Source organism: Coregonus lavaretus (genome assembly GCF_964263955.1).
Source record: "Coregonus lavaretus genome assembly, chromosome: 18".
NCBI classification, from domain to species: Eukaryota; Metazoa; Chordata; class Actinopteri; order Salmoniformes; family Salmonidae; genus Coregonus; species Coregonus lavaretus.
The window spans coordinates 25,994,171-26,021,656 of NC_140005.1; the positions used below are offsets into that span (position 1 = coordinate 25,994,171).

Here is a 27,486-nt window from a genome sequence, read left to right on the forward strand (position 1 = left end):
TCCTGTAAGTCGCTCTGGATAAGAGCGTCTGCTAAATGACTAAAAATGTAAATGTAAAATGTCCCACAGTTGACAGTGCATGTCAGAGCAAAAACCAAGCCATGAGGTTGAAGGAATTGTCTGTAGAGCTCTGAGACAGGATGTGTCGAGGCACAGATCTGGGGAACGGTACCAAAACATTTCTGCAGCATTAAAGGTTCCCAAGAACACAGTGGCCTTCATTATTCTTAAATGGAAGAAGTTTGGAACCACCAAGACTCTTCCTAGAACTGGCCAAACTGAACAATCGGGGGAGAAGGGCCTTGGTCAGGGACACTGACAGAGCTCCAGAGTTCCTCTGTGGAGATGGGAGAACCTTCCAGAAGGACAACCATCTCTGCAACACTCCACCAATCAGGCTTTTATGGTAGAGTGGCCAGACAGAAGCAACTCCTCAGTAAAAGGGACATGACAGCCCGCTTGGAGTTTGCCAAAAGGCACCTAAAGACTCTCAGACCATGAGAAACAAGATTCTCTAGTCTGATGAAACCAAGATTGAACTCTTTGGCCTGAATGCCAAGCGTCACGTCTGGAGGAAACCTGGCACCATCCCTACTGTGAAGCATGGTGGTGGCAGCATCATGCTTTGGGGATGTTTTTCAGTGGCAGAGACTGGGAGACTAGTCAAGATCAAGGGAAAGATGAATGGAGCAAAGTACAGAGAGATCCTTGATGAAAACCTGCTCCAGAGCGCTCAGGATCTCAGACTGGAGCGAAGGTTCACCTTCCAACAGGACAACGACCCTAAGCACACAGCCAAGACAACGCAGGAGTGGTTTCGGGACAAGTCTCTGAATGTCCTTGAGTGGCCCAGCCAGAGTCCGGACTTGAACCCGATCTAACATTCTGGAGATACCTGAAAATAGCTGTGTAGCATCGCTCCCTGAGAGGATCTGCAGAGAAGAATGGGAGAAACTCCCCAAATACAGGTGTGCCAAGCTTGTAGCGTCATACCCAAGAAGACTCGAGGCTGAAATCACTGCCAAAGGTGCTTCAACAAAGTACTGCGTAAAGGGTCTGAATACTTATGTAAATGTGATATTTAATTTTTTTATTTTTTTTATACAAAGCAAAAACTTGTTATGGGATATTGTTTGTAGATTGATGAGGGAAAAAAAACTATTTAATCAATTTTAGAATAAGGCTGTAACATAACAAAATGTGGAAAAAGTCAAGGGGTCTGCACTCACTAACTGTAAGTCGCTCTGGATAAGAGCGTCTGCTAAATGACTAAAATGTAAAATGTAATACTTTCCGAATGCACTGTATGATTGCTAGTTAGCCTATTGCAGATACGGACAAAGGATCCACCTACCACTATTGTCTATGAATGGTGGATAGAGGGCAGGACAGACTGTTAGACTATACTGACCTGTGGTATAGTAAAGGTTAGCACACGGAAAAGCGTAGTGCATAAGGGAAGTACCAAAACACCTTGATAAAGAGGAGGCGCATGCAAGCAGATGAGGAAATTTGGCAAGGATGGAAGAAATTATATAGTAAATCCTGCAAAAGAGCAAATGTACACCATGGAAAAAATGCACTACCCTCCCCTTTGTCCAATAAAAAAACCACACAACCCTCCCCAAAGCAAAAAACTAAGTTTGACAACCCTCCCCCCCAGTAAATTGCGATCTGTCCCTTACAGCATTCAACCCACATAATGCATAGTGTATTTAATGTTTAAAAAAATAATCGAAACCGTAATTCTCACATTATTAGGGTATTAATCCTAAAGGTATTTACCATGTTTATTCTCTCTACACTCAATAGGTCTTTTGTCAGAGCCATTTTCACATAATGAATTATATTAAATACCAATAGACTCATTACTTACTGTGGCCTTTTAGCAGTTAACACCCACAGACATCTTGGCAGTCTCCTATCTCCCAGTGAGAAATAGCAGAGATAGTGTTTGTGTGTGCGTGCGTTGAACTGCCGCTATATGGCTGGTCCTTGTTTGTTTGTGAGCTGGTACCATGGCTGGTCCTTGTTTGTTTGTGAGCTGGTACCATGGCTGGTCCTTGTTTGTTTGTGAGCTGGTACCATGGCTGGTGCTTGAGAGTGTGTGTGATGAACTGGTGTTGTGGAGCACTGATTGAGCTCCATCTCCATGACCCATCATCTTATTAGTCACAATGCAGTGTGAGAGATGTCACACAGCTAGTAATTGGGTCAGCCCTGGACCTGTACTGAGGCAGGCCTGCTTGCTATTCTGCACCTGGAGCTTGTGACATACTGTATGTCTCTTATTCAGTCCATTAGTGACTGTGGCTGGTGGAAATAAGTGTGGAAGGTGTTTTTCTTGCTACTATTTCAGCAGATACAGTATACTTTCATAACAAACAAAACTTTTCTCTTTCTCAAATAATCTCATAAATGCATACTTTGTTGGTATGCAGCAGAGCATATGAGCGGAGTGGAGCGGTGAGAATCTCAGCTCCTCGCTCACGGAGCTGTTCACCCCTCCGCCCCCCCCCGCTCAAAGCCACATCAGGCCAGTCCGCTCATTATCGCTCAGCGCTCAACGCAGTTTGCATCGCGCTCCACTCAAATCACCCCCCGCTCACTCCAAAAAAGGAACAAAATCTGCATGTATTTCACTTTTAGCTTAAACCACAGCCTTACTTTATCTCACCGAATTTGTTGCATACAGACTCATCTCGGATTATCCATTCTGTCTTGAAACGGGGATCTAACACTGACGCTAAAATGAGATGTTAATCAGTATAGTATACAGTGGGGAAAAGTATTTAAAGTATTTAGTCAGCCACCAATTGTGCAAGTTCTCCCACTTAAAAAGATGAGAGAGGCCTGTAATTTTCATCATAGGTACACGTCAACTATGACAGACAAATTGAGCATTTTTTTTCCAGTAAATCACATTGTAGGATTTTTTATGAATTTATTTGCAAATTATGGTGGGAAATAAGTATTTGGTCACCTACAAACAAGCAAGATTTCTGGCTCTCACAGACCTGTAACTTCTTCTTTAAGAGGCTCCTCTGTCCTCCACTCGTTACCTGTATTAATGGCACCTGTTTGAACTTGTTATCAGTATAAAAGACACCTGTCCACAACCTCAAACAGTCACACTCCAAACTCCACTATGGCCAAGACCAAAGAGCTGTCAAAGGACACCAGAAACAAAATTGTAGCAGCTTGGTTTGAAGAAATCAACTGTGGGAGCAATTATTAGGAAATGGAAGACATACAAGACCACTGATAATCTCCCTCGATCTGGGGCTCCACGCAAGATCTCACCCCGTGGGGTCAAAATGATCACAAGAACGGTGAGCAAAAATCCCAGAACCACACGGGGGGACCTAGTGAATGACCCGCAGAGAGCTGGGACCAAAGTAACAAAGCCTACCATCAGTAACACACTACGCCGCCAGGGACTCAAATCCTGCAGTGCCAGACGTGTCCCCCTGCTTAAGCCAGTACATGTCCAGGCCCGTCTGAAGTTTGCTAGAGTGCATTTGGATGATCCAGAAGAGGATTGGGAGAATGTCATATGGTCAGATGAAACCAAAATAGAACTTTTTGGTAAAAAGTCAACTTGTCGTGTTTGGAGGACAAAGAATGCTGAGTTGCATCCAAAGAACACCATACCTACTGTGAAGCTTGGGGGTGGAAACATCATGCTTTGGGGCTGTTTTTCTGCAAAGGGACCAGGACGACTGATCTGTGTAAAGGAAAGAATTAATGGGGCCATGTATCGTGAGATTTTGAGTGAAAACCTCCTTCCATCAGCAAGGGCATTGAAGATGAAACGTGGCTGGGTCTTTCAGCATGACAATGATCCCAAACACACCGCCCGGGCAACGAAGGAGTGGCTTCGTAAGAAGCATTTCAAGGTCCTGGAGTGGCCTAGCCAGTCTCCAGATCTTAACCCCATAGAAAATCTTTGGAGGGAGTTGAAAGTCCGTGTTGCCCAGCGACAGCCCCAAAACATCACTGCTCTAGAGGAGATCTGCATGGAGGAATGGGCCAAAATACCAGCAACAGTGTGTGAAAACCTTGTGAAGACTTACAGAAAACGTTTGACCTGTGTCTTTGCCAACAAAGGGTATATAACAAAGTATTGAGAAACTTTTGTTATTGACCAAATACTTATTTTCCACCATAATCTGCTAATAAATTCATTAAAAATCCTACAATGTGATTTTCTGGAGAAAAAAAATCTCATTTTGTCTGTCATAGTTGACGTGTACCTATGATGAAAATTACAGGCCTCTCTCATCTTTTTAAGTGGGAGAACTTGCACAATTGGTGGCTGACTAAATACTTTTTTCCCCCACTGTATTCCATAACGAATTGACACGTTGTTTGCCAATGTTTCTGCAAAAGCAGCGATGCCCATTGGAAGTGCAGCGTGAGTGTAATCGGTGAGCAGGGATTTGATTTCTGTGACAGCAGGGAGGATCATCCCCAGGTTCCCCAGCTCCTTCTGCATTTTGTCTGTGAGGTCTGCTAGTGGTGTCTGCACACTGACAAGGTGCGTCAGCTGCCGTACTTGATTCAGGGTGATGTTAGCAACATTAGACTTGAGTTTGTTTTGCCATAACGGGTCTTTTTGGAACAACCGGATGAACGACTGAATCATCCGCAGCTGGCTGCTCCATCGAATGGCGCAGGCATTTGTGGGGCGGACACCTAATTGGTCGGTATCCTCTGTGCTCTTGCGTACACTTTTCACCAGGTGCCCGACTTTCACTAACAGACTATTAATGTTGTCGTGCTTGTTAACGGCGTTTTTGATCGCCAGCTGAAGCATGTGAATGGGGCATCTCAGATGTAAATTTGATAAAGTAAAGTACTGATTTATCATAGTTTCTTGGGGGGGTGTAGCCCGGTTGAGCTACGCTGGCGAAGTGTTGCATCCCTTCGCGTTCTCCTTTACTCAGCGGTTCATAGTCCATGAAAATCATTTTTTAAAATGCTACATCCAGCTCTCTTTTTCTCTCCCTTGTTATGGTTGGGCCTTTGCGTGCAGTGAATAAACTTTTGAATTCCTCAACCCTTTTCTCTTGTTGCTGCTGCTGCTCCTCTCGCTCTATAAAATACAAATTCATGGACGACACAAATTAAATTAAACAGATGGATTCTGGGTCAGGCTTGAACATGCTTCAGACTCGTGGTGTGAGCGAGCGAAATTGGAGCGGGACATAGGGCGACGCTCCGTCCTTTTAAAAATGCCGCTCTGCGCTCTGTTCAAAAACCGTCCGCTCACGCTCCACGCTCGCTCCCGCTCCACTCCGCTCATATGCTCTGGTATGCAGAAACAAATACTCAAGCTGTTGATCCTTTTGATTCTAAAAACATTTAATTCATGTATTTTAAGTTGTTCCTTCATCTGATCAAATTATTTCATACAACACTTGACAAATTATTTCAAAAGACAAAGTTGAACGCGCATGTTAAAAATGGCCCACTGTGAATTTTCAACCCAAAGCACCTTTCTTTCTCTTTCTTAGTCTCAGCGATTGTTTCTATCTTGGTAAAATGAGCATTAAGTTACCTAACGATTTTGTCATTTAAGAAAGCACTTCAGGGCTTCTAGACTCTTTCCCTGACTAAAGAGAGCTATATTACTTTTTTTTTTTTAACATGCAAATCTGCTCTTTTTCTTTTGCCTAGAGGGGCCACTGCACATAATTTGTTAAGCAAAACCTATGCTGTACTTCTGCAGAGCTTAAAGGTTCTGATATAAAAAGGATCCGTTTTGAAGATTTTCACAGTGCTGTCGAATACTAGGCTACCAATACTTTTCAGAGAATTCTAGATCTCTGGAGTATTCCTCTTTTACATTTAGGTTGAAAGCCTAAGAAACAAACATTTCCAGTATATCTGTGTCATTAGAGGCTCTTTGGGATGGTTTATTTTTGTTAGCTGGGACAGCTTGTGTGCTTGAAGGACAATGGTAAGGGACGCTAGACCCTGCAGACAAGGATACTTTTACCAGCCGACTGATGTATTAGTAATGAGTGTTTCCTCACAAAACCCAGACAAAAGAAATACCATGATTTTGGGGATGCTGTAAAGCAAAAATAGGTGTCATATGAGTAGTAATATAAGTAGTATTTTGATTTCAATAAAAACATTTAAATGAATTTATGAATATTTAAAAATATAAACATGAATGTAAAAAATATTATTGAAAAATTTGTTTATTAGTGTATTTATTCATTTTCAACACAGTGATACAGCATAACTGATAGAACTGCACCGTTTTGATTTGTAAAGTTCAAATAGAGCAGTGGTAACCAACCTTTTTTAATCAAGATCACTTTCTGAGTCAAAATGCAAGCCGAGATCTACCCCTGTGGTTTCTTTGGAACATGACTTCAAAACGTAAGCCTAGGCAACATTAACCTATTAAAAACAGTACTCTAGCAATGAGGTTTGTGCAGTAAACTATAGGCCCAATACATTATCACCAGATATTGGCTTTTCTTGAATTGCCCTGCCAATGCATTGTTGTTCGGACCATTTTTAGGTAGGCTGTATTCGTTGACAGTCTCTCTCTAGTCATTGTTTTAAAAGTTTTGAAATCTCACAGTATTAACTTTGCTGTAGCTTTCTTTTACGCCTGCTACATTTCTGCAGACACGGTAATCTGAGCCATCCGATTGGCCTATAGTGTACTTGATTTGCTCTCCGGGCCCGCCGGGAAGGCAGAGTTTGTACCTTCAGACACATGAAATGGTGCAGAATCGGAACACTTCGCCTAACTGGCGTGCTGGACAGCTGAATCGAGTGCACCTACCGCCAACAGCGCAAGATAAAAAAATTGGAACGCAAGGCTTTATTGTTGGGTTTTTTACAGAAATGGTTGGTGATCAACAAGAAATGCCTTTGAGATCAAATCAAATCAAATTCTATTTGCCACATGCGCCGAATACAACAGGTGTAGACATTACCGTGAAATGCTTACTTACAGCCCTTAACCAACAATGCATTTATTTTTTAATAAAAGAGTAAAATAAAACAACAACAACAAAAAGTGTTGAGAAAAAAAGAGCAGAAGTAAAGTAAAGTAAAATAAAATAACAGTAGGGAGGCTATATACAGGGGGGTACCGGTGCAGAGTCAATGTGCGGGGGCACCGGCTAGTTGAGGTAATATGTACATGTGGGTAGAGTTAAAGTGACTATGCATAAATAATTAACAGAGTAGCAGCAGCGTAAAAAGATGGGGTGGGGGGGCAGTGCAAATAGTCTGGGTAGCCATGATTAGCTGTTCAGGAGTCTTATGGCTTGGGGGTAGAAACTGTTGAGAAGCCTTTTGGACCTAGACTTGGCGCTCCGGTACCGCTTGCCATGCGGTAGCAGAGAGAACAGTCTATGACTAGGGTGGCTGGAGTCTTTGACAATTTTGAGGGCCTTCCTCTGACACCGCCTGGTATATAGGTCCTGGATGGCAGGAAGCTTGGCCCCAGTGATGTACTGGGCCGTACGCACTACCCTCTGTAGTGCCTTGCGGTCGGAGGCCGAGCAGTTGCCATACCAGGCGGTGATGCAACCAGTCAGGATGCTCTCGATGGTGCAGCTGTATAACTTTTTGAGGATCTGAGGACCCATGCCATACTTTTCAGTCTCCTGAGGGTGAATAGGCTTTGTTGTGCCCTCTTCACAACTGTATTGGTGTGTTTGGACCATGATAGTTTGTTGGTGATGTGGACACCAAGGAACTTGAAGCTCTCAACCTGTTCCACTACTGCCCCGTCGATGAGAATGGGGGCGTGCTCAGTCCTCTTTTTTTTCCTGTAGTCCACAATCATCTCCTTTGTCTTGGTCACGTTGAGGGAGAGGTTGTTGTCCTGGCACCACACGGCCAGGTCTCTGACCTCCTCCCTATAGGCTGTCTCGTCATTGTCATTGATCAAGCCTACCACTGTTGTGTCATCAGCAAACTTAATGATGGTGTTCGAGTCGTGCCTGGCCATGCAGTCATGGGTGAACAGGGAGTACAGGAGGGGACTGAGCACGCACCCCTGAGGGGCCCCCGTGTTGAGGATCAGCGTGGCAGATGTGTTGTTACCTACCCTTACCACCTGGGGGTGGCCCGTCAGGAAGTCCAGGATCCAGTTGCAGAGGGAGGTGTTTAGTCCCAGGATCCTTAGCTTAGTGATGAGCTTTGAGGGCGCTATGGTGTTGAACGCTGAGCTGTAGTCAATGAATAGCATTCTCACGTAGGTGTTCCTCTTGTCCAGGTGGGAAAGGGCAGTGTGGAGTACAATAGAGATTGCATAATCTGTGGATCTGTTGGGGCGGTATGCAAATTGGAGTGGGTCTAGGGTTTCTGGGATAATGGTGTTGATGTGAGCCATGACCAGCCTTTCAAAGCACTTCATGGCTACAGACGTCAGTGCTACGGGTCGGTAGTAATTTAGGCAGGTTATCTTAGTGTCCTTGGGCACGGGGACTATGGTGGTCTGCTTGAAACATGTTGGTATTACAGACTCAGTCAGAGACATGTTGAAAATGTCAGTGAAGACACATGCCAGTTGGTCAGCACATGCTCTGAGTACATGTCCTGGTAATCCGTCTGGCCCTGCGGCCTTGTGAATGTTGACCTGCTTAAAAGTCTTACTCACATTGGCTACGGAGAGCGTGATGACATAGTCATCCGGAACAGCATGCATGCTTCAGTGTTGCTTGCCTCGAAGCGAGCATAGAAGTGGTTTAGCTCGTCTGGTAGGCTTGTGTCACTGGGCAGCTCGCGGCTGTGCTTCCCTTTGTAGTCTGTAATAGTTTTCAAGCCCTGCCACATCCGACGAGCGTCAGAGCTGGTGTAGTACGATTCAATCTTAGTCCTGTATTGACTCTTTGCCTGTTTGATGGTTCGTTGGAGGGCATAGCAGGATTTCTTATAAGTGTCCGGGTTAGAGTCCCGCTCCTTGAAAGCGGCAGCTCTACCCTTTAGCTCAGTGCGGATGTTGCCTGTAATCCATGGCTTCTGGTTGGGGTATGTACGTACGGTCACTGTGGGGACGACGTCATCGACGCACTTATTGATGAAGCCAGTGACTGATGTGGTGTACGCCTCAATGCTATCTGAAGAATCCCGGAACATGTTCCAGTCTGTGCTAGCAAAACAGTCCTGTAGCTTAGCATCTGCGTCATCTGACCACTTTTTTATTAACCGAGTCACTGGTGCTCCCTGCTTTAGTTTTTGCTTATAAGCAGGAATCAGGAGGATAGAGTTATGGTCAGATTTGCCAAATGGAGGGCGAGGGAGAGCTTTGTATGCGTCTCTGTGTGTGGAGTAAAGGTGGTTTAGAGTTTTTTTCCTCTGGTTGCACATTTAACATGCTGGTTGAAATTAGGTAGAATGGATTTAAGTTTCCCTGCATTAAAATCCCCGGCCACTAGGAGCGCTGCCTCTGGATGAGCGTTTTCCTGTTTGCTTATGGCCTTATACAGCTCATTGAGTGAAATCTTAATGCCAGCATTGGTTTGTGGTGATAAATAGACAACTATGAAAAATATAGATGAAAACTCTCTTGGTAAATAGTGTGGTCTACAGCTTATCATGAGATACACTACCTCAGGCGAGCAAAAACTTGAGACTTCCTTAGTATTTGATTTTCTGCACCAGCTGTTGTTTACAAATATACACAGACCGCCACCCCTTGTCTTACCGGAGTCAGCCGTTCTATCCTGCCTATATGTAGCATATATCCCGTCAGCTGTATGTTGTCCATGTCGTCGTTCAGCCACGACTCGGTGAAACATAAGATATTACAGTTTTTAATGTCCCGTTGGTAGGATAACCGTAATCGTAGGTCATCTAATTTATTTTCAAATGATTGAACATTGGCTAATAGGATTGATGGAAGAGGCAGTTTACTCACTCGCCGTCGGATCCTTACAAGGCACCCGACCTACGTCCACGATATCTCTGTCTCTTTCTCCTGCGAATGACGGGGATTTGGGCCTTGTCGGTTGTCTGTAGGATATCCTTCGGGTCCGACTTGTTGAAGAAAAAATATTCGTCCAATACGAGGTGAGTAATCACTGTCCTGATATCCAGAAGCTCTTTTTGCTTATAAGAGACGATGGCAGAAATATTATGTACAGAATAAATTACAAATAATGCGAAAAAACACACATAATAGTACAATTGGTTAGAGGGCTGTAAAACGGCAGCCATCTTCTCTGGCGCCATCTCCAACCGGTTGATCGCAATCAACCGGTTGGTGACCATTGAAATAGAGTACAGTCTTGACATCACAATATATCATCTTGCACTTCCTGAGATATCGTCAATGTCAAATATCACAATATTCGATATAATCATATACAGTTGAAGTCAGAAGTTTACATACACCTTAGCCAAATACAGTTAAACTCAGTTTTTCACAATTCCTGACATTTAATCCTAGTTAAAATTCCCTGTCTTAGGTCAGTTAGGATCACCACTTTATTTTAAGAATGTGAAATGTCAGAATAATAGTAGAGAGAATGATTTATTTCAGCTTTTATTTCTTTCATCACATTCCCAGTGGGTCAGAAGTTTACATACACTCAATTAGTATTTGGTAGCATTGCCTTTAAATTGTTTAACTTGGGGCAAACGTTTTGGGTAGACTTCCAAAAGCTTCCCACAATCAGTTGGGTGAATGTTGGCCCATTCCTCCAGACAGAGCTGGTGTAACTGAGTCAGGTTTGTAGGCCTCCTTGCTCGCACACGCTTTTTCAGTTCTGCCCACACATTTTCTATAGGATTGAGGTCAGGGCTTTGTGATGGCCACTCCAATACCTTGACTTTGTTGTCCTTAAGCCATTTTGCAACAACTTTGGAAGTATGCTTGGCGTCATTGCCATTTGTGCCCAAGCTTTAACTTCCTGACTGATGTCTTGAGATGTTGCTTCAATATGTCCACATAATTGTCTTTCCTCATGATGCCATCTATTTTGTGAAGTGCACCAGTCCCTCCTGCGGCAAAGCACCCCCACAGCATGATGCTGCCACCCTTGTGCTTCACGGTTGGGATGGTGTTCTTCGGCTTGCAAGCCACCCCCGTTTTCCTCCAAGCATAACGATGGTCATTATGGCCAAACAGTTATATTTTTGTTTCATCAGACCAGAGGACATTTCTCCAAAAAGTACGATCTTTGTCCCCATGTGCAGTTGCAAACCGTAGTCTGGATTTTTTATGGCGGTTTTGGAGCAGTGGCTTCTTCCTTGCTGAGCGGCCTTTCAGGTTATGTCGATATAGGACTAGTTTTACTGTGGATATAGATACTTTTGTACCTGTTTCCTCCAACATCTTCACAAGGTCCTTTGCTGTTATTCTGGGATTGATTTGCACTTTTCGCACCAAAGTACGTTCATTTTTAGGAGACTGAATACGTCTCCTTCCTGAGCGGTATGACGGCGGCGTGGTCCCATGGTGTTTATACTTGCATACTATTGTTTGTACAGATCAACGTGGTACCTTCAGGCATTTGGAAATTGCTCCCAAGGATGAACCAGACTTGTGGAGGTCTTGGCTGATTTATTTTGATTTTCCCATGATGTCAAGCAAAGAGGCACTGAGTTTGAAGGTAGGCCTTGAAATACATCCACAGGTACACCTCCAATTGACTCAAATTATGTCAGTTAGCCTATCAGAAGCTTCTAATGCCATGCCATCATTTTCTGGAATTTTCCAAGCTGTTTAAAGGCACAGTCAACTTAGTGTGTGTAAACTTCTGACCCACTGGAATTGTGATACAGTGAATTATAATAATCTGTCTGTAAACAATTGTTGGAAAATTACTTGTGTCATGCACAAAGTAGATGTCCTAACCGACTTGCCAAAACTATAGTTTGTTAACAAGAATTTGTGGAGTCGTTGAAAAACAAGTTTTATTGACTCCATCCTAAGTGTATGTAAACTGTATTGTCCCAACCCAATGTAACCAATCACAGCCCTCCTTTTACATCCTGCAAATCACCAGCAGATGATGACCATTTTGAATCCATTTTCAGATTCACTCTTTTGGTAATGCTTACAAATTGGCTCATAACTCTAAAAGTAGAAGAGATCCCACTCTGGAACTTTGATATGACCATAGAGTACATTATGTTCAACAATATATTGAAAAATTGGTCACACTTTATTTGGATCGTCCATCTGTAGATGCTCTACAGATGGTCATGCTATCAACAAAATATCTGTTGATAAGCAACTGACTATCTGTTGATAAGCAGCTGCTTGCTAGGGTTACGGTTAGGGTACGTTTTAGAATAAGGGTTAGGGTTAGCGTTACGGCTAGGGTAAGGGTTAAGGTTAGGGTTAGGATAAGGATAAGGGTTAAGGTTAGGGCTAGGATTGGGGTTAGTAGATAGCTAGTTTAAATGTTACAGATAGTCTATAGAGCATCTACAGATGGACTATCCAAATAATGTGTTACCGAAAAATGTGCCAAATCATAAATTGTATATTTTCAGTATTCATCTTTATATTTTGTCAATATTCATAAATGAATGTTTCAAAAAAAGTACTAAATACTACTCATATTACAGAGCAAGCGGTAAAGCTTCATATGACACCAATGGTTACTTTGTAGCACCTACAGATTAAATACTATGGAGAGGAATCACTCTGTGACTATAGGGATTATTGGAGAAGTTTGTGTGTGTGTGTGTGTGTGTGTGTGAGAGAGGATATGGTGGGGTAGGGAGTTTAATACAGAAAAGTGCAGGCTGAAGTCCAAGATGGTGATTTGTTGGAAATGTTTTCCTGATTTCAGCAAGAGAACAGCATGTCTATGTGTGTGTGGAAGGCTGTGCAGTGATCAGGTGAGATGGAGAAAGCTGAGCTGGAGGAGGAGGAGGAGGAGGAGGGGAGATGAGGAAGTCACCCATGTAGAGAGTCTCATTTTCTCTGTTCTGTCTGGTAAATAATGAATTGCTGAACTTAAGAGGAAAATTGACCCACTTTTTTCTCTGGAGAAGAAGCCACTCCATGAAGCCACTCCCTGTACTGCTCTCCAATCTGCTCTGTGCTTTTTAAGATGCTTCTTCACCACACAAGTCTAGATTGAGCTCCTACTGCAATATCTCCTAGCCTCCATGATGACACTCCCTAAGGCCTGTGTGTGTATTTGTGTGCGTGTGTGCACGTGTGCCTGTGTGTCTGCGTGCATGTGCGTACATGTGCTTTCCAGTGTGTGTGTGTGTGCTTGCTCATATACGTGTGTGCTTGTGTGTGGCTCCCTGCCCCCCACGGTCTGTATATTTGTGACCGGTGTGGGAGGAGGATGACAGGCTGGATTACCTAGGGAGCAGGGATGTGTCATCCACTCGCCTACAGAGATGCTTCCCAGAGGGGGAGTACAAGTCCCTCTCTCTCCCTCTATCTCTTACCCCCACTCCCAGGGCCTGTGTATGGGGCTGGCCAGAGAGAGAAAGCCATAGAGAGAAGGCAGTATGGAGAAATGGTCAAGAGACAAGCATCTCTCCTCATATTCCAGGAAAACGTAACAGAATGACAGAGTTCTGACTGGAGTTCTGACTGTTCCTCCACAGCTCTGCATCATTTATCCCTCTTCAATATATGAATGTGGGATTTCAGCCTCACATCCAAGTCAGCGTTACATTTTGATTATGAGTTTGAAGAGAAGGGTTGGCACGCGGTGCGGGAGTCAGGGGTACAGTTTGGATCCTTTATTCATTCTGTTTCTGTGATTGTGCGAGTATTGTTAGAGAGCCAACAGAGTATCTATCACATACCCCATGCTCCAGGAACATCCACTCCCTAGCTTACTGGGATAAATATAACTCTGTAATATAACTCTAAATCTAATCAAGATGAGTGATGAGACCACCTACACACCCCCAGACCCTCCAGCTACCAGGATTAGCTTCCCTGACCAATATCTCCTCCCAGGAATTACACAATTACTGTACCTCCCACTCCCTGGCCCTGCATTCTCCTGCAGGCTTGGGACATTTTTTAAATATTATTCCTGCTGATGTGGGTGGGGGGAGGAACTTGGAGAAGTGTTTCACTGCAGTTGTATCATGTTTTATTACTCTGAGTGCTTTGCATAATTTATACTAGTAGAAGGTCTGCATGCTGGCAGCTGTATATTTAAGTGCTTGGACCTTTTTCAGTCAGTGTGCTGACTAGGCTCGGCTCTGCCGCTGGAGCACTGCTGATTAGATACATTTTTACATCAGCCCTGGAAAGAGGAGAAATTAACTAGGCTTTTGATTATCATCTCTGTCATAATGAGTTGGGGGAGAGGAGTGACTTGTGTCAACATGACATACAGTGGGGGAAAAAAGTATTTAGTCAGCCACCAATTGTGCAAGTTCTCCCACTTAAAAAGATGAGAGAGGCCTGTAATTTTCACCATAGGTACACGTCAACTATGACAGACAAATTGATATTTTTTTTCTCCAGAAAATCACATTGTAGGATTTTTAATTTATTTATTTGCAAATTATGGTGGAAAATAAGTATTTGGTCACCTACAAACAAGCTAGATTTCTGGCTCTCACAGACCTGTAACTTTTTCTTTAAGAGGCTCCTCTGTCCTCCACTCGTTACCTGTATTAATGGCACCTGTTTGAACTTGTTATCAGTATAAAAGACACCTGTCCACAACCTTAAACAGTCACACTCCAAACTCCACTATGGACAAGACCAAAAAGCTGTCAAAGGACACCAGAAACAAAATTGTAGACCTGCACCAGGCTGAGAAGACTGAATCTGCAATAGGTAAGCAGCTTGGTTTGAAGAAATCAACTGTGGGAGCAATTATTAGGAAATGGAAGACATACAAGACCACTGATAATCTCCCTCGATCTGGGGCTCCACGCAAGATCTCACCCCGTGGGGTCAAAATGATCACAAGAACGGTGAGCAAAAATCCCAGAACCACACAGGGGGACCTAGTGAATGACCTGCAGAGAGCTGGGACCAGAGTAACAAAGCCTACCATCAGTAACACACTAACCGCCAGGGACTCAAATCCTGCAGTGCCAGACGTGTCCCCCTGCTTAAGCAAGTACATGTCCAGGCCCGGCTGAAGTTTGCTAGAGTGCATTTGGATGATCCAGAAGACGATTGGGAGAATGTCATATGGTAAGATGAAACCAAAATATAACTTTTGGGTAAAAACTCAACTCGTCGTGTTTGGAGGACAAAGAATGCTGAGTTGCATCCAAAGAACACCATACCTACTGTGAAGCATGGGGGTGGAAACATCATGCTTTGGGGCTGTTTTTCTGCAAAGGGACCAGGACGACTGATCCGTGTAAAGGAAAGAATGAATGGGGCCATGTATCGTGAGATTTTGAGTGAAAACCTCCTTCCATCAGCAAGGATATTGAAGATGAAACGTGGCTGGGTCTTTCAGCATGACAATGATCCCAAACACACCGCCCGGGCAACGAAGGAGTGGCTTTGTAAGAAGCATTTCAAGGTCCTGGAGTGGCCTAGCCAGTCTCCAGATCTCAACCCCATAGAAAATCTTTGGAGGGAGTTGAAAGTCCGTGTTGCCCAGCGACAGCCCCAAAACATCACTGCTCTAGAGGAGATCTGCATGGAGGAATGGGCCAAAATACCAGCAACAGTGTGTGAAAACCTTGTGAAGACTTACAGAAAACGTTTGACCTGTGTCATTGCCAACAAAGGGTATATAACAAAGTATTGAGAGACTTCTGTTATTGACCAAATACTTATTTTCCACCATAATTTGCAAATAAATTCATTAAAAATCCTACAATGTGATTTTCTGGATTTTTTTTTCTCATTTTGTCTGTCATAGTTGACGTGTACCTATGATGAAAATTACAGGCCTCTCTCATCTTTTTAAGTGGGAGAACTTGCACAATTGGTGGCTGACTAAATACTTTTTTTCCCCACTGTAGCTCATCAGCATGCATCTCAGCCATCAGCTGTAATAAGCAGCACAACCTACAGTGTTTTCCTACAATACTGCATGGAGGCAGGGTTTGATAGTGTTGTGGTGGCAATGTGTGACCTATGACATCAGTGGTACACTACCTTTCTAACAGGCTTGTTTGTCATTCTTAAACAATCCCAGCCAATCTTGGCACGGTGCTGTACACTGTAGCCTATCAGGCTTACCAAGACCGCAACAATGAATGAGCCTGACTGGACAATTCCCAGTGCACTATCATGAATAAATATAAGACAACAATCGTTGTTTCTCGATTTCTCTCTGTCCCCTTCCCTCTCTCTTTCTCCCCACTCTGTTTCTACCACTCTCTCCCTCCCTTCTTTCTCTTGAGCCAGAGGTAGATTGTTACAATGGAGCCTCAGAGAAGAAAAGACAGTTCAAAGTCAGACCAAACATACCCTTGTAGTGAGCGGTTCATAAGGACATTGAACCCTTTCTTCCCCTTTGGCCCAAATATGAATTCATCCACTGTGTAAACATAGGATTGTTGTTCTAATTCTACTTTGAACCAGGGTAGGAGTTTATTGATTTGAGGTTCACTGTAATTCGAACTGTCTTTTCAACGAGCTTTGAAGTCTGCTCCAAAAATAGAGCCTACGCAATGCTGCTTGGAGTTCTTTTTCCCTCAGTCTGCCGAACTGTCTGCAAGAAAAAGAAAAATGCTTGTTGATATAGAGTGCCTTTGGAAAGTATTCATACCCCTTGACTTTTTTCACATTTTGTTACGTTACAGCCTTATTCTAAAATGTATTAAATAAATACAAATCCTCAGCAATCTACACACAATACCCCATAATGACGAAGTGAAAACAGTTAGAAAAACAGAAATACCTTATTTGCATAAGTATTCAGACCCTTTGCTATGAGACTCGAAATTGAGCTCAGGTGCATCCTGTTTCCATGAAATGTTTCTATAAATGTATTGGAGTCCACCTGTGGTAAATTCAATTGATTGGACATGATTTGGAAAGGCACACTCCTGTCTATATAAGTTCCCACTGTTGACAGTGCATCAAAAGCAAGCCATGAGGTTGAAGGAATTGTCCGTAGAGTTCCGAGACAGAATTGTGTCGAGGCACAGATCTGGGGAAGGTTACCAAAACATGTCTGCAGCATTGAAGGTCCCGAAGAACACAGTGGCCTCCATCATTCTTAAATGGAAGAAGTTTGGAACCACCAAGACTCTTCCTAGAGCTGGCCGCCTGGCCAAACTGAGCAATCGGGGGAGAAGGGCCTTGGTCAGGGAGGTGACCAAGAACCCGATGGTCACTCTGACAGAGCTCTAGAGTTTCTCTGTGGAGATGGGATAACCTTCTAGAAGGACAACCATCTCTGCAGCACTCCACCAATCATGCCTTTATGGTAGAATGGCCAGATGGAAGCCACTCCTCAGTAAAAGGCACATGACAGCCCGCTTGGAGTTTGCCAAAAGGCACCTAAAGATTCTCAGACCATGAGAAACAAGATTCTCTGGTCTGATTAAACCAAGATTGAACTCTTTGGCCTGAATGCCAAGCGTCACGTCTGGAGGAAACCTGGCACCATCCCTACGGTAAAGCATGGTGGTAGCAGCATCATGCTGTGGGGATGTTTTTCAACGGCAGGGACTGGGAGCCTAGTCAAGATCGAGGCAAAGATGAACGGAGCATAGTACAGAGAGATCCATGATGAAAACCTGTTCCAGAGCACTCAGGACCTCAGACTAGGGTGAAGGTTCATCTTCCAACAGGACAATGACCCTAAGCACACAGCCAAGACAACACAGGAGTGGCTTTGGGACAATTCTCTGAGTGTCCTTGAGTGGCCCAGCCAGAGCCTGGACTTGAACCTGATCGAACATCTCTGGAGAGACCTGAAAATAGCTGTGCAGCAACACTCCCCATCCAACCTGACAGAGCTTGAGAGGATCTACAGGGAAGAATGGGAGAAACTCCCCAAATACAGGTGTGCCAAGCTTGTAGCGTCATACCCAAGAAGACTCAATGCTGTAATCGCTGCCAAAGGTGCTTCAACAATGTACTGAGTAAAGGGTCTGAATACTTATGTAAATGTAATATTCCAGGTTTTTCTTAAATATGTAAATTAGCACCAAAAAAAGTATTTATTTATTTCTTTACATATTTTAGAGTTTTCAGTGACAGCCATTCTTCTAGTTTAAAAAACAAAAACTTCTAATGGGGTTAGAAAGGTTGGATTTGTATTAACAACAAACAAATTTGAGTTGAGAGAATCACATCATCATGGTGCATTTGTATTTTCTCCATCTTTGTCAGGTCGTTATTGTAAAAGAGAATGTGTTCTCAATTACTTACCTAGTTGTAGGCAAAATAAATGAAATAATTAAATTTTTTGGGATATTGCTGCGATCAATCTCTGTAGGGTAGAACAGGTGTAGTATGTCTGTTTTTAGGTTTCGATTATCAACTCACCCTTACTGCCCCTCTCTAAAATAAAATAAAACTTTAAAGTACTCCAGGCCCTCTTTTCATCTGAATAATTAATCTGTCTGTTTGCGTCTGTGTCCGTGTTTCTTGTTGTTTTATGTTTGATGGCTTTTTTTTGTTCTGTACCATCTTGTGGAGTGAGCTCATAGCTGCTCCCCTTCTGGCTACACTGCTAATTCTCCTCTCCATTACCATACACATTATGACATCTGCATACTGTCCTGTCTCTCTAGGAGCTCAATGCCCCTCTCTAAGGGGAAGGCAGGGTGAACTTGGAGGGGACGATGTCTAAATGCACATCCATTTTGTCTCCCAAACATGTTTCGACAAATAATGCTTGTATTTTCCTGATATCATTAACCTATCGTTCCCTTAACTGATATCCCCCATTTTATGTTTGAATGATATGGCTTCAGTTCCCACATATGATGTAAAGCTGCCGTATCTGAGGCAGAATGACTCAGGCAGAACGACTGTAATGTGGTCAGATGTTGTGGGTATTATGAAGAGTACTCCTCAGTAAACCGTAATGAATAGGCCATTCATCACTATAGATAGCAATGGTTTATAATTTTTCCTGCTCTGTCATATGGATGTAAAATAAAGTGAAAAGTTCCATAACAGACAGAAGGAGAGAATAATTGGGTCAGTGAAATTAGGTTGAATAAGGAAAATAAGTCAAGCCACTTGTCTGAGAGCCATGTGGTGAAAGTATTTGTCTTGAGTTTTAGCTTCCCAAGTATGCCAATCATAACTACCATAACCTTGTTTCTTCTCCAAGCTGAATTGCCTCTCACTCAAGAGGTCCATGCAAATCGGTATAGCACTTAACCTGTCAATCAAAGCTTATGAAAACTCTTTGATTTACAAAGTTTAGACCTTTTCCCCCCCTTAACTTTATTCAGATCTACCCACCTACTCAAGCTGCCCAAGTCATGGTCTCTAGAGAATCTCTGGTTGACTGAGAGAAAAGCTAACCTGTTAAATTCATGATGTAATCAAAAGAAGTGGGAAACACCAGAGCTATTGTCTTGTGGAGAAAAATCGACACAATTTTGCGGTCCCTGCACTGTATGAACCAAGACAGTGACTCATCACATAAATGTAGACTACGTTTCAGAAAAAGCTTTAGTTTTAATGATGAATAGTCACTGCCTCCCAATTAAGCCTACAGGCTATCTGCAGGTGATGTGATTGACAAGTCCTTTCTTTCCCCATCCTTGTCCCTACACTAGCCCACTGACCCAGCAGGGGACTTGATACAATGACATTAAGTGACATTACGCAGCCACTTCCAACAGAGGTGCCGGGTACAGCGAGGAGGGGGCATGTCCTGACAAGGCTGAGAGAAGGAATATGAGGGAATAATAATATATTCCCGCCATGCTAAAGAGCCACATGCCTGGACTGTCAGCTGCAGAGGGACCATTATTTTAACCAAGAATAACACTTTAGTCTTCTGGCTGGCTGAGATCCCTATCTTTCCCAATTTAATTAGTATCTAAGCGCCAGGAGAGGAGAGCAGTTTGGCGGCGCCAGGCAAATCAGGTTGAATAATAGAGTGAGGCAGTCAGAAGTGCAGATGGATAATTTAATAGAGATCCCCTCTAAAGCCAGCTGCAGTTTAGAGGACTTGACTGCACTGCGGTGTCAATGGGACACGTGATGAATAGATGGCCAGATAGACAGACAGGTGCTCTTTATATCAGTTTGCATATTCATCTCTCTGATTCCTTTCTTGTTTTCAATGTACAGTGCATTCGGAAGTATTCAGACTCTTTCCATATTTTGTTAGAGCCTTATTCTAAAATTGATTACATCGTTTTTTTCACTCATCAATCTACACACAATACCCCATAATGACAAAGCAAAAACTGGTTTTTAGAAATTTTCACAAATCTATTCAAAATAAAAAACGGAAATATCACATTTACATAAGTATTCAGACCCTTTACTCAGTACTTTGTTGAAGCACCTTTGGCAGCGATTACAGCCTCAAGTCTTCTTGGGTATGACGCTACAAGCTTGGCACATCTGTATTTGGGGAGTTTCTCCCATTCTTCTCTGCATATCTTCTCAAGCTCTGTCAGGTTAGATGGGGGAGCGTCGCTGCACAGCTATTTTCAGGTCTCTCCAGAGATGTTCGATCGGGTTCAAGTCCGGGCTCTTGCTGGGCCACTCAAGGACATTCAGAGACTTGTCCCGAAGCCACTCCTGCGTTGTCTTGGCTGTGTGCTTAGGGTCATTGTCCTGTTGAAAGGTGAACCTTCGCCACAGTCTAAGGTCCTGAGCACTGACTAGGCTCCCAGTCCCTGCCGCTGAAAAACATCCCCACAGCATGATGCTGCCACCACCATGCTTCACTGTAGGGATAGTGCCAGGTTTCCTCCAGATGTGACACTTGGCATTCAGGCCAAAGAGTTGAATCTTGGTTTCATCAGACCAGAGAATCTTGTTTCTCATGGTCTGAGAGTCCTTTAGGTGCCTTTTGGCAAACTCCAAGCGGGCTGTCATGTCCCTTTTACTGAGGAGTGGCTTCCGTCTGGCCACTCTACCATAAAGGCCTGATTGGTGGAGTGCTGCAGAGATGAGGGTCCTTCTGGAAGGTTCTCCCATCTCCACAGAGGAACTCTGGAGCTCTGTCAGAGTGACCATTGGGTTCTTGGTCACCTCCCTGACCAAGGCCCTTCTCCCCCGATTGCTCAGTTTGGCAGGGCGGCCAGCTCTAGGAAGAGTCTTGGTGGTTCCAAACTTTTTACATCTAAGAATGATGGAGCCGGGCCTCCCGAGTGGCACAGCAGTCTAAGGCACTGCATCACAGTGCTTGAGGCGTCACGACAGACCCGGGTTCGATCGCAGCCAGTCGCGACCGGGAGACCAATGAGGCAGCGCACAATTGGCCCAGCCTCGTCCTGGTTAGGGGAGGATTTGGCCGGCATGTCCTTGTCCCATCGCGCTCTAGCAACTCATTGTGGCGGGCCGGGCGCATGCACGCTGACTTCGGTTGCCAGTTGTACGGATAAGCGAGCAGTGTGTCAAGAAGCAGTGTGGCTTGGCAGGGTTGTGTTTCGGAGGACGCATGGCTCTCGACCTTCCTCTCCCGAGTCCGTACGGGAGTTGCAGCGATGGGACAAGACTGTAACTACCAATTGGATATCATGAAATTGGGGAGATAAAGGGGTACAAAATACACCAATAAAAAAAAAAAAAATATATATATATATACAGTGGGGGAAAAAAGTATTTAGTCAGCCACCAATTGTGCAAGTTCTCCCACTTAAAAAGATGAGAGAGGCCTGTAATTTTCATCATAGGTACACGTCAACTATGACAGACAAATTGAGGAAAAAAAATCCAGAAAATCACATTGTAGGATTTTTAATGAATTTATTTGCAAATTATGGTGGAAAATAAGTATTTGGTCACCTACAAACAAGCAAGATTTCTGGCTCTCACAGACCTGTAACTTCTTCTTTAAGAGGCTCCTCTGTCCTCCACTCGTTACCTGTATTAATGGCACCTGTTTGAACTTGTTATCAGTATAAAAGACACCTGTCCACAACCTCAAACAGTCACACTCCAAACTCCACTATGGCCAAGACCAAAGAGCTGTCAAAGGACACCAGAAACAAAATTGTAGACCTGCACCAGGCTGGGAAGACTGAATCTGCAATATAATATAATATAATAATATGCCATTTAGCAGACGCTTTTATCCAAAGCGACTTACAGTCATGCGTGCATACATTCTTTTTTTTTTTTTTGTGTATTGGTGGTCCCGGGGATCGAACCCACTACCTTTGGCGTTACAAGCGCCGTGCTCTACCAGCTAAGCTACAGAGGACCACAGGTAAGCAGCTTGGTTTGAAGAAATCAACTGTGGGAGCAATTATTAGGAAATGGAAGACATACAAGACCACTGATAATCTCCCTCGATCTGGGGCTCCACGCAAGATCTCACCCTGTGGGGTCAAAATGATCACAAGAACGGTGAGCAAAAATCCCAGAACCACACAGGGGGACCTAGTGAATGACCTGCAGAGAGCTGGGACTAAAGTAACAAAGCCTACCATCAGTAACACACTACGCCGCCAGGGACTCAAATCCTGCAGTGCCAGACGTGTCCCCCTGCTTAAGCCAGTACATGTCCAGGCCCGTCTGAAGTTTGCTAGAGTGCATTTGGATGATCCAGAAGAGGATTGGGAGAATGTCATATGGTCAGATGAAACCAAAATAGAACTTTTTGGTAAAAACTCAACTCGTCGTGTTTGGAGGACAAAGAATGCTGAGTTGCATCCAAAGAACACCATACCTACTGTGAAGCATGGGGGTGGAAACATCATGCTTTGGGGCTGTTTTTCTGCAAAGGGACCAGGACGACTGATCCGTGTAAAGGAAAGAATGAATGGGGCCATGTATCGTGAGATTTTGAGTGAAAACCTCCTTCCATCAGCAAGGGCATTGAAGATGAAACGTGGCTGGGTCTTTCAGCATGACAATGATCCCAAACACACCGCCCGGGCAACGAAGGAGTGGCTTTGTAAGAAGCATTTCAAGGTCCTGGAGTGGCCTAGCCAGTCTCCAGATCTCAACCCCATAGAAAATCTTTGGAGGGAGTTGAAAGTCCGTGTTGCCCAGCGACAGCCCCAAAACATCACTGCTCTAGAGGAGATCTGCATGGAGGAATGGGCCAAAATACCAGCAACAGTGTGTGAAAACCTTGTGAAGACTTACAGAAAACGTTTGACCTGTGTCATTGCCAACAAAGGGTATATAACAAAGTATTGAGAAACTTTTGTTATTGACCAAATACTTATTTTCCACCATAATTTGCAAATAAATTCATTAAAAATCCTACAATGTGATTTTCTGGATTTTTTCTTCTCATTTTGTCTGTCATAGTTGACGTGTACCTATGATGAAAATTACAGGCCTCTCTCATCTTTTTAAGTGGGAGAACTTGCACAATTGGTGGCTGACTAAATACTTTTTTTCCCCACTGTATATATATATATATATATATATATATAGAATGATGGAGGCCACTTCGGGACCTTAAATGCTGCACAAATTTTTTTGTACCCTTCCCCAGATCTATGCCTCGACACAATCCTGTCTCGGCGCTCTACGGACAAGTCCTTCGACCTGATGGCTTGGTTTTTGCTCTGACATGCACTCTCAACTTAGGGACCTTATATAGACAGGTGTGTGCCTTTCCAAATCATGTCCAATCAATTGAATTTACCACAGGTGGACTCCAATCAACTTGTAGAAACATCTTAAGGATGATCAATGGAAACAGGATGCACCTGAGCTCAATTTCGAGTCTCATAGCAAAGGGTCTGAATACATGTAAATAAGGTTTCTGTGTTTTATTTTTTATACATTTGCAAATATTTCTAAAAATCAGTTTTCGCTTTGTCATTATGGGGTATTGTGTGTAGTTTGATGAGGAAAACAATTTATTTAATCAATTTTAGAATAAGGCTGCAACGTAACAAAATGTGGAAAAAGTCAAGGGGTCTGAATACCTTCCGAATGCACTGTATACATTAACAGAATCATGTATTACTTTTCATTCATAAATAATGTATAAAAATTTGAAAGAATACATGTTTATATAAATGACTCTTCTGTTTTTTGTACTCTGCAGGTGATTTTTCGTAAGATCAGTGACGTGAAGAAGGAGGAGGAGGAGCGCCAGCGCCAGAAGAACGAGGTTCAGCTGACCATCCCCCAGGACCATCCGGTCAGGAAGCTCTTCCAGAAGTTCAAGCAGCAGAAGGAGCTGCAGAGGAATCAGGGGGCATCCTCCCAACTGGACCTGGAGAAGAACCAGCTCCAAGTGGAGCACCACCTGCACCCCATTCCGCACAGCCTGCAGCTGTCCCACTCCAGCCTGCAGCACTCCCTGCCCCTCAACATCCAGCGGCCCGGGCCCCACTCCTCCCTGCAGGGGCTCCAGAACGGGGCTCCCCCTACGGGCTGCAGCAGCAGTGTGCTCACCGTGTCTCAGGTCACCCCCATGCAGTCTAGCCCTGCCGTGGGGGAGCCGCCTCCAGTCCAGCTCAAGGTGAGCAGCAGCCCTGCTCTGGTAAAGCCTCCTGCTGCCAGGGGTTGGGGGCGACTCAAAAACGTGGCTGCCCCACCTCCCGTGGTCAGGAAGGAGGGACTAAACAATGTAGCTAAAGCCGTTTCTGTGGAGATGCTATCACAGAAGGGCAGGGGTCAGGAGGCGGGGCTTAGAGGAGGAGAGGGAGAGGACAACCCCCTCCATAAGACAGACTCCTGTGACAGCGGCATCACTAAGAGTGAGCTGCGTATAGACAGGGCCGGGGAGGCCCCCCTGCCACACCCGTTCGGCCCCATCCCAGAGCAGGCCCTGCAGGCTGCGCTGCAGGAGACCCGGCTGGAGCTCCGGGGGGACCTCCAGACTCTGGGGGGCCGGCTGGGGGCCCTGGAGAAACAGGTGGCTCAGATCCTCAAACTGCTGACCTCTACAGAGAAGAGGAGGCCGTCTCTACCTCTGGCCGCCACCCCCAAAACCAAAACCAAACGTCAGGACATCTTTACTGTCTCCAGACCCGTTTCTCCTGACTCAGTGGACGATGACGGGCACATCTGAAGAGGACATAACACCACTGTTCGACATACCTTAACATTTGCACACAAACTTTTAACTCATGTCCATCATGAGACCTTTCTTGATTGTAAATACTTCTCTATGCATGTCCAGCTGGATTCTGGCTTGCCAAAGAAACTATCAGTCTATTCAGGGGCGCAACTTTGGTTTTAGAAGTGGGGGGGACATCACCTGGCGGTGGGTCTGGGGGTCCCTCAGAATTGTTTGGGGCATCTAAAGCTCATTTCCTGCATTTCTACTAGGGCTGTCCCCGACAAAAAAAAAAAAAGAATCTTTGTCGAATTTTAAAACGTGTATTTTTCCATATATAGACACACCCTATGTGTTCTAATAAAATCAACTAGGCTATATGTACTGAAATTGTCTGATGCTTTGAGCACGCTGTTTGATTAAATAATTACAACACAAAAATGACTCAAGAGGCAGCCAGAGATCAAGATAGCCTAACCAGAAGAAAACAACGTGTTCCTGACCCTCTTCTCGCTGCTATTGGCCTTCGCTGATTCTGCCTTTATGCTCCTGAAGTTGCCGGTAATAGGCTACACCAGCGGTCGGCAACCTTTTACATTTGAAGTGCAAATTTATCTTACCATTTCTACCAATCTGTGTGCCAGTTATGATTTTCATATGCAAATGTTTGTGGAACAGTTTCATTTCATTTATAATAGTCTTTGTATCTCAAAATCATTGTCTGTGGTTAATCTACAGTCTATCTAAATGAAAATTATACAAATCTAAAAGTAACTTTTATTGCCATTGCCAACTATGTAAAAATAGCCTACATAAAGCCAACACATTAAAACATTGCAGCCTGCATGTAGAAAATATCCTGATAAAAATAAATATCCTATAACTCACATTGGCTACGCATGGCCTGTCTGCAACGAAATGTAAACTATCAACTGGGTCGCCCAAAACTTGCGCTAGCAAACTTGAAACATTGTATAAAATATTCTGGGCCCTCAGAGTTTCCAGTGCCAGTGAGCTCGGGACAGACACAGCTGTAGGCTATTTGTGCAAGGGATAAGAAGTCATTTTATGACGTTTCCACTGGATCAGAGCATTACATTTTCCCTTTCATGCCGGGTGGCTATTGAAAGGGAGAGAGCTGGAAATATTATTCAAATACTTAGAGGAACTATTGTCATTCTCAATTGATTCTAAAAACAGACTTTGTTTACTTGCTGTTTGAGGTGAAGAAAAATTACTTTGAGAAGCTCCACAGCTCATTAGTGGTGGTGAGTTAAGACAATGAGAAATACTATCAGACATCCCCAAACGGGCACATTTATAGGCCTACATTTGCGCGCAGGCCAGGTAGACTAGTCCTACTTCTATAGTGGGGTAAAAAAGTATTTAGTCAGCCACCAATTGTGCAAGTTCTCCCACTTAAAAAGATGAGAGAGGCCTGTAATTTTCATCATAGGTACACGTCAACTATGACAGACAAATTGAGAAATTTTTTTCCAGAAAATCACATTGTAGGATTTTTAATGAATTTATTTGCAAATTATGGTGGAAAATAAGTATTTGGTCACCTATAAACAAGCAAGATTTCTGGCTCTCACAGACCTGTAACTTCTTCTTTAAGAGGCTCATCTGTCCTCCACTCGTTACCTGTATTAATGACACCTGTTTGAACTTGTTATCAGTATAAAAAACACCTGTCCATAACCTCAAACAGTCACACTCCAAACTCCACTATGGCCAAGACCAAAGAGCTGTCAAAGGACACCAGAAACAAAATTGTAGACCTGCACCAGGCTGGGAAGACTGAATCTGCAATAGGTAAGCAGCTTGGTTTGAAGAAATCAACTGTGGGAGCAATTATTAGGAAATGGAAGACATACAAGACCACTGATAATCTCCCTCGATCTGGGGCTCCACGCAAGATCTCACCCCGTGGGGTCAAAATGATCACAAGAACGGTGAGCAAAAATCCCAGAACCACACGGGGGGACCTAGTGAATGACCTGCAGAGAGCTGGGACCAAAGTAACAAAGCCTACCATCAGTAACACACTACGCCGTCAGGGACTCAAATCCTGCAGTGCAAGACGTGTCCCCCTGCTTAAATCAGTACATGTCCAGGCCCGTCTGAAGTTTGCTAGAGTGCATTTGGATGATCCAGAAGAGGATTGGGAGAATGTCATATGGTCAGATGAAACCAAAATAGAACTTTTTGGTAAAAACTCAACTCGTCGTGTTTGGAGGACAAAGAATGCTGAGTTGCATCCAAAGAACACCATACCTACTGTGAAGCATGGGGGTGGAAACATCATGCTTTGGGGCTGTTTTTCTGCAAAGGGACCAGGACGACTGATCCGTGTAAAGGAAAGAATGAATGGGGCCATGTATCGTGAGATTTTGAGTGAAAACCTCCTTCCATCAGCAAGGGCATTGAAGATGAAACGTGGCTGGGTCTTTCA

At 44.0% G+C, this 27,486-nt stretch overlaps 1 protein-coding gene across 1 annotated transcript in view; it reads left to right on the forward strand.

Annotated features, from left to right (window-relative positions):
• Nucleotides 1-25,086, forward strand: part of LOC311145804 (voltage-gated delayed rectifier potassium channel KCNH5-like) — a gene marked incomplete at its 5' end in the record, with an annotated part of 81,240 nt that extends 56,154 nt beyond the window's left edge. Inside the window, one exon of the mRNA XM_084182115.1 lies at nt 24,069-25,086. Within this exon, the coding sequence (XP_084038241.1) occupies nt 24,069-25,040 (972 nt within the window). The 3' untranslated portion in view covers nt 25,041-25,086. The remainder of the gene's footprint in view (nt 1-24,068) is intronic.
• Nucleotides 25,087-27,486: the final 2,400 nt, after the last annotated feature.